At 29.4% G+C, this 8,647-nt stretch overlaps 1 protein-coding gene across 1 annotated transcript; it reads left to right on the forward strand.

Moving 5' to 3' along the window:
* The first annotated feature begins 7,005 nt into the window (after positions 1-7,005).
* On the forward strand, positions 7,006-7,696 carry LOC145028957 (uncharacterized). Its single transcript, XM_078977636.1, has 3 exons — positions 7,006-7,166; positions 7,254-7,334; positions 7,423-7,696. Exons 1-3 carry the CDS (start codon positions 7,044-7,046, stop codon positions 7,555-7,557), a joined length of 339 nt encoding a protein of 112 aa, XP_078833762.1. The 5' UTR covers positions 7,006-7,043; the 3' UTR covers positions 7,558-7,696.
* Positions 7,697-8,647: the final 951 nt, after the last annotated feature.

Consider the following 8,647-nt stretch of genomic DNA (forward strand, 5'->3'; position numbering starts at 1 on the left):
TATAATATAATAATCCTTATTCTAATAAATGAATATGTTTATTCTCCTATTGACAAGTATCATAAAATTAAAACTTCTCATTAATATTATATGTCACATATCATGGCACTTGTCAGCCTATTAATTATCAATGTCAAATTACAAATTTTAAATTTTCTACTCTAATTACATTAAATTAATAATCTATTCTACATTGTAAATTTCAAATTTCAAATTTTTTTACTCTAATATATTAAATTAATAACATTAGATTAAAAAATAAAATAAAATTATTATAGATTATAAGGTGATATAACTTCACGTATTCATTTAAATCAACGATTATAATTTTATATAATTAAAAAAATATATCTTAAGTAATAATTTATTTAAAATAATTGATTAGTAATTTTGATTTTTTAATATGAAAGTTTAATTAATTTTATAACTGTGGTTCTCACAGGTTATAAACTAGTAATAATAATAAAACCCTTAATCCCTTTCATACGAGTTGCATCTCCTTTCACCCTCACTTACCTTCGCCCCTTCCTCTTCTCCAATACCTCCATTGTTTTTTTTTTTTTTTCATCCACATCTGATCCCCGTATTCACCATCTTCATCAAATCAAACTGAGGAAAGGAGAAACTTTGACTCATCGTCACTTGTCGACAAGAATCCATCACTGGAAAACTAGCGTTGCCGCCACTGTGTGTTAATAACATATCCAATCTTCAGTTTTTGTTTTTCAATATTTAGAGAAAATCAAAATCAGCAATCGTTATCAAAGGATTCTTCATTGCTTCTAGTAGCGAGTGGAATCACAGAACTAGGGGGAAACGAAACCAGAGGTGGCAAGTAGGGTCAGCTAGCGGTAGGGTAAAGTTCTTCTGATGATTAATAATAGAAGATGGTTCTCGAAAATTAGGGTAGAATGATTTAATAAAATAAACGATTGTATACTTGCTATGTACAAAAGGCGGGGAAGATGGTGAGTTGGTGGTGGTTCTACGAAACTGATCGTGGGGATTATGGCTGATTTTGATTTGAAGCTTCAGAATTTGATGATTGGGAGGAGTTACATAGCTTTGAATATTGGTTAAATGGATTTAATAATTTTTTGTTTTTCCTTTTTCTTCATAATGCAAAATCCTCCATTACCATCAACTAGTCCTCTACATCGTGATCAACTACCCATTAAGATATGGTGGCCGGAGATTGGAGGGCGTTGGGAGCTCAATCTCAGGTCCAATCTACCTTCATGATGCTTCATTAGCTATAATTATTGCTAATTGTGAGAAATCTGATTTTGCAATTTATGAGCAAAATGTTATGTAGAAGCTCAATTTAAGTATAGGTTTGGTGTTACAAGGTCAAATACACAAAGAGAGTGGTGGTCGGTAGTTTTCCAATGGTTGGTGCTTGTGGTGGTGTAATGTTGTGGTGTTGGTGGTGATAAAGAAGAGGGATACGGGTGTGGCCGAATTATTTAATAATATTTTAAAAATATAATTAATAATAATATTAATCTAAAAGTGAATCAAAAATCCCTATTCTAATAAAAGAATAGTTTTATTATTTTTTTTGACATGTGTCATTCTATTAGGTCATTTAATGAATGCATATTTTATTCTCATTTTGTCATGTGTCACCCTATTATGCCTCCTAATTAATGTATGTCACTTGTCAAACTATTGATTCTCCATTTCAAAATTTAAATTTATCACTCTAATTATATTAAATTAATAACATCAGAATAAAAATTAAAATAAAAATAATACAATTATAAGGTGATATAATTTAACATATTTATTTAAATCAATGATTATAATTTATATAACTAAAAAACTTTTAATTAATAATTTATTTAAATAATTGATTAATAATTTTGAGTATTTACTATAAAAGTTTAATTTATTTTTATAACCGTTGTTCCCACGAGTTATAAACTAGTAAAAGAATAAAACAAACTGCATATTTTATGTTTGTAAACGATTTTAGAAATCAAACCCTATATAAATTATAACCACCGGGGCTATTATATGAGACCCAAAGAAAAAAATAAGACAAAACTGCAAAAATGGTTCCTGTGGTATGCATTTTTTCTAGGTTGTGGTCCAAAACTCAACTTTTTTGGATTGACGGTCCTTTTAAGCTACTTTGTTTGTGGTTTTCCCTCATAAAATTAAAAAGACAAAAATACCCTTTTTTTTTATCTATTTTCTATGTTTTTTTCTATTTAATATAAAGTTTTATTAATAAAAATTATGGGACCCACCTCTCTCTCTCTATATATATATATATATATATATATATATATATATATATATATATATATATATATATATATATATATATATATATATATCTGCTGGGTTGTCTTCATCATACATCCCTAAATCAACACAAGAAAATCGATTTCTCCATTAATTCAACGGTGAGAGCTCTGCGTTTGTTTCCGTTCTCGTCCCAAATTACCACAAGAAAACCTATTGCAGAAGCGATTTGGTACAAAGGTTCTGTTGTCAGATCTTAATTCCTAAAAGAATAACGTGTTGGTTCTTTTCCCTCGATGACTGATGGTAATGTCCCTGAGAACGAGCGACATTTTTGGCTAATGGAAGTTGAGATTGTCTTGGAAGCGATACCTTTGTAAAAAGTCGATTTGAAAATTGAATTCAGTCAAATTGAATAAAGCATTACAGTTAAATTGAACAAAGCATTACAAAGAAGAGAGGTTATGATTGTTAGCGTCGATCGATCGTGGGGTAAACAAAAACAGTAAAGGGAAAGAAAAAAAAACCCAATCGCTCCCATCACCTTCTTTGTCTATTTCAATCTTGCATAATCCTATAATTAAATCAAATGAACCAGTGGAGCACATAAAATCTTTAACAAACGATTAATTTTGATGAATTTGCAGATTTTGCTCTTTTCTCTAATTATGACCGAATAAGCTTTGAAAAGGCAAGTAAAAAGGAGAATTGGATGCTTGCAATTGATGACGAGATGAAAGTCATACTGAAACCTGTGTAACAAAACCCAATTCTAGGAAACACAACCTATTTGTTTCACTTTTGATTTGGGAATAACATACAGAGATCCAACTAATTTGTACATACTTTATACAGGGAATCGACCTTCTTTATGGAGCTAAGGTATGATTAGAGAATGCAGGTTTCCCCTTCCTTCTCACTGTGAACCGTAGGATGCCAAAAGAACCAGGAAACAGAGCTATCACCCACCGTTGACAAAACCCACTTTACCACTCACTACCTTTGTGACTGTTGGAATGCCCCTACTTTGACCATCTACCAACTCACACCGACCATCGTTCTTCCCTATCGTCATCCCCGCCGAGCAGAAGCAAGAACGAAGCAACAAAGGCTATTGGAGCAACCTTCGACCACTATTACAGCCGCCATCTGTTGTTGCCACCATGATTCCAACCACCATCGCCTTCTACTACTGTAGTAAGTCTTTCGCCACCATCACCTTTCGTTCCACATAATTTCTTTTCTATTCGAAAAATTGATCAAGAGGATTGCAGATTTTTTTCCTTTTGTTCGTTACCTGCGTGAAACAGATGATGAAGGAGATGGAGTGTGACTCAGGGGAGGGCAGGGTACTAATTAAATGATGTGGAGAGAGAGAGAGAGAGAGAGAGGTGGGCTCGATTTTATATTAATTAATAATAATAATTTTAAAAAGTGAAAGAAAAATGAAAATTAAATTTATTAAGGGTATAATAGTCTTTTTAGTTTGGATAGGGACCAAAACTGCATGTAAACTAGCTTAAAATGACTACAATACAAAAAAAATCGAGATTTGGACTAAAACCCAAAAAAATACATACCACAGGGACCATTTTTGCAATTTTGTCAAAAGATAAAGATTAAACCTAATATCTATGAAAAGTGCAAGAACTATTTATGAAAGCTAGTCTAAAAAATATTTACTTTTAAGTGGAAGTAGAAAGAAAAGCTTAAAGCAATAAAGATAAATAAAGATAATAGATCGTATCCTAATAATTTTAAGAATATAAGATGTCATTAAATTATATATTCGAGTTTTCTTACATTAATTTTTTGGTAAATTGCATAAAATTATTATTATTATTATTATTATTATTATTATTATTATTATTATTATTTTATTTTATTTTTATTTTTTTTTAAATAACTTTTAGCATTTTGTTTATCTTTTGTTGCAATTTAGTCATTAGGTTTTTTAACTTTTTTGAAATGTTAACCACATAATCGGTTAACCCAATTATTCATTGATACGACGTGCTAAAACGTATCTTTCATGATGTGGCATGTCAATATGACTTAATTTGGTTATTTGACAATGAGGTGATATCATAACTTATAAATACATATTTTAACATTTTAAAAACCAAATTATATATATATATATATATATATATATATATATATATATATATATATATATATATATATATATATATATATATATATATAAAAGTCGTATTTATATTTTTATATATGTATTATTTATATTAGAACCGTATTTTTCCTTAAACACATAATTTTAATATGATCTTGAATGCAAATAAGCTAACGTGGTCTCGGAACATGGAGGAGTCTGAGGGTTGCGACCCTGGTGTGGCTCCAAAGGGATCGGTCCTAGCGGGTTTCAAGTGTCTCGCGAACATCCCAACTATTTTTCTAGTTCTCAACAAAATCAACTCCCTCGATACCCTAGATAACAAAAATAACTACCGTACCGTTTGTTATATATATTCATAGTTTTTTTTTTTTTTTTTTTTTTTTTTTTTTTTTTTTTTTTTGTAGATACATCTCTTCTTCACTTAACGTTACTCTACATAAGTCCAAAGCAAGGATACAATAAGCAATTATCATCTTCCATATTAAGCATTAATTACCAAATGCTCTATTACAAAAAGATATTGCAACAAATACACATTTTTATATATAAATAAATGTTTTTATAACATTTAAACTGTATTTTCGTGCATTTATTTACATTTAAATTGTATTTTTATATTAAAATAACATATTTATACTTAAGAAATACATATATTACATTAAAATTTTACATTTAATGAAAAATACAGTTATACTAATATAAATATTAATTGTTATATATACAATTACGATTTTAATATAAAAAACTTGTATTTATATAAAAATATGGTTTTTAAATTAAAAAAATATATTAATATTGTTTCAAATGTAAAAAAAAATTTATATGATTTCAAATACAAATGGTCAACACTTAAAAAAAATTGGAAACATGATGTACGATTTAGAACAAAAGAACGGAGTGCTAAAATTAAAAATAGTGAAAACTTTGTGCAAAATTGGAAAAAGTTAAATCGAAAACCAAATGTTTTTGTGCCACCTTTTCAATTCGCGTTATAATGCCACATCAACATCAACAAACAAATAATGCCATATAAATTTGTCACGTCACCAAAGACGGACGCACCAACATGTTGTAACTTGATTGACCAGTCAAGCAGTCAAAATTGTAAAAAATTAGAAAAGAATTAGAAAAGATAGTGAGTAATTGTAACAAAAAAATAACGCAATTTCCAAAACGAATTTTTTGAAAATACAGTGACTATTGAGCCATTTACCATAAAGCTTTCTATATAATAAGTGGTCGTTTGCACATTATGGTTTTAGCTGATTAAATATCAAAGATACTTTGGCCTAGCGTTATAAGGATGTGTCTGAAATATGATATGTTTTAAATGGTTGATGTTTCAAATCTCGAGGTTGATAGAAACATAGATTTACAAGTTAGAAAGTGTGTGTTTGAAGTTTAAAAAAAAACCTCTACTTGATTAAGGTTGTTTTTGACGTACCATAAATAACTGATAAACTAATTTGTTTTTTGAATTTTCTTAAACTATCACGTGACAAGTCAAAAAAGTTTATAAACTAGATCTTTAAAAAACTACTTAACAAGTTTTTCAAAAGTTCATAAAAACTTTTCCAAATATATAACTTTAGTTACTTATAAAAAATATTTTCTTAATCGCTGCAGTTAGTTTTTTCAAACATTATCTCTTATCAACTAAGTTATAACTTCACATATTAACTAACTTTTTATTTAGACTAATTATATGCATATGCCCTCCCGGTTGTACCCATGTGTGAATAGATGAGTGTATGCACCCCATGTTTGATTTTTTTTTAATAACTTGTTATTTAATTAATACCATCCTTTATTTAATAACTATTTTTTTTTAACTAGTAGGCCATATAGCATAAATAAAACACAAAACATAATCAGTAACAATTTATACTCCCAATGAAATATTTATTGCATATCAAATTTTTATATTTCATTAAATGAATCCAAAGTCTTACCCGAATATCGACGAAGGGTTCGATAATTCAATGCAGTCACTAATTAAATGCAAATGAATTTTCTATTTAAATTCCACGGGAGTCATAAACCCAAGTAACAAAGAATATGGAAGTCTCAAATTTCTTCTCCATTCTACTGAAGCTTTCATTTGCCATTCTAATACTACATCTCTGTGAGTTTCAAACCCAAAACTTATTTACATGCTTAACTTTTTTGCTATTATTAAGATACTAATTTGGATTTAAGTACTCATCAGGTTTTCCAGCTGTAGTAGAAGCGAGTTATCAGTGTCAAGGAAAATGCGAAGACATACCAGATTGTAGTGCATTATGCAAAAGATTTGGTTTTCCATCTGGGAATTGCATGCCTCCTCTTTACCAGTATTGCTGCTGTCAAACTGGCTAGTCTTTTGAACAACCATAGAAAAGTTGTGTATCAAAACGGATTGCTTCTCATATCATCAAATGAAAAGCAAAGCTTTATTTTATGCTTATTTTTTGTCATTCGTTGAATCCTTCAATGAATACAATAAAATCAAGTCAAACGTATATTACACAAATTTTTAGGCTAAAGAACCTGAAACACTAACACGTGTCACTAACTTCCATTATTTCACATTTAGCAACATTGGGAAACGTCTAAATGCTATGTTCGAAAACTCATCTCATATATAACAAACACAAAGGGTTAGAATATAAACATGGCGAGAATGAATTTATGTAAAGTGGTTAAGGCATTCAAGGGCGTTTCCAATGGATCATTGAGGCCATCATTTGTGAAAAAACAGAGAGCATTTGTAACGGCTTCAAAACCTTTGCAAAAAGTAAGTATATTCTAGGTTTTGATTAATAAAACCTATGTTTATGATCATTTGTTTTGTGTAATTCTCTAATGTTTTTATGATATCCAGGATAGATCAGATGAAAAGGTCGAAGAAACATGTGATCAGATAACTCAAGCAGCCGAAGCAGTTAAGAAAGGGGCAACGCAAGTAAGTTTGCAACAGTTTTTGTCACCCATTATATAAGTAAATATTAATTCAATGTTGGTTCGTTTTTTTAATTGTTTATTAACTGAAGGTAACAAACATGACCAAAGACGTACGAGGGAAGCTTTCTGATGCCACAGACAGTATTACACAAAAAGCAAAAGATGATGTTGTTGACGTGGCAGGCAAAAAACTTAAACAAACAGTCATTGATGAAAAAAAGTGAAAAATATTACTAACAACTATTTCTGTGTCTAAACATTGTCATAATTGATTGAATTTTTACCGAATTTCATGATATGTAGTTTTCTGTTTTACACGAATCTTATGTAATTTGATGTAGTTTGATTGCTAATATGTAAGAGATTTTGTAGGTTGAGTAATGAATGATTCTTTGAAATATGATTACGTATTTATATAACTAGACAATTTTTATTTACTTTTTGAACGAATTCCCGATCACCACCAAAGGTGTCCTGTTAAGGCGATCATTTTCCAATCTAAGATATCGGCTTGGAAAGCTAAAAGAGTTATCATTCGGTGGTAGGGTCACTTTAATGAAAGCATTTATGGGAAGCCTTCCAACATACTATTTCTCGCTATTCCCACTACTACAAAAAAACCGCACGTCATTAATGGGTTTTACTGACCGAATTGTAACAGACCAAAATTCATTGGTATATTCTTGTCGCTAATTGTTTGTAGTAGATTTCCAACGGCTACATAACGATGGATTTTCCCGTCGGCAAATAGTAACAAATTACCGACAAAACGAGTTTTCAAACAGATTACCAACAGAATATACAACTATTTTAATGATGGATTTCCGTCGCTAAAAGTCTGTAAATAAAATTTATTTTTTTAGAAAATAATTACATACTAATCCACATTCTTCTATACTAAATGCACACAAATGTAATAGAAAAACACAAATCTCAGAAAAATCTAATAGAAATATTTTTAAACATATGTAATTCTAAACAACTCCTATTAAAAAAACACTAAACACAGTAAAGTTTAATAGAAACATTTTTAATCATAAATAATAAGTAATTATAAACCACTTGATAAGGAGAAGCTTTCGTGCCTGCATGTCTAAAAATGGATGCCCAAAATTCCTAGCTGTGGAGTTCTATCCCATCCATCACTATAAAAAAAACATATTTTTTAACAAATATGTATGATGTGTGTAAGGGTATTTTAGGTATCACATGTTAAAAGGGAACATAAATAACACACCGTTTTCAAAGGTAAAAGCTTCAAAGTATTAATAATTTAATATATTAATACTAAACATTTAAGAACGGATGATTTTA

Source organism: Lactuca saligna, chromosome 2 (assembly GCF_052625555.1).
Source record: "Lactuca saligna cultivar CGN05327 chromosome 2, ASM5262555v1, whole genome shotgun sequence".
NCBI classification, from domain to species: domain Eukaryota; kingdom Viridiplantae; phylum Streptophyta; class Magnoliopsida; order Asterales; family Asteraceae; genus Lactuca; species Lactuca saligna.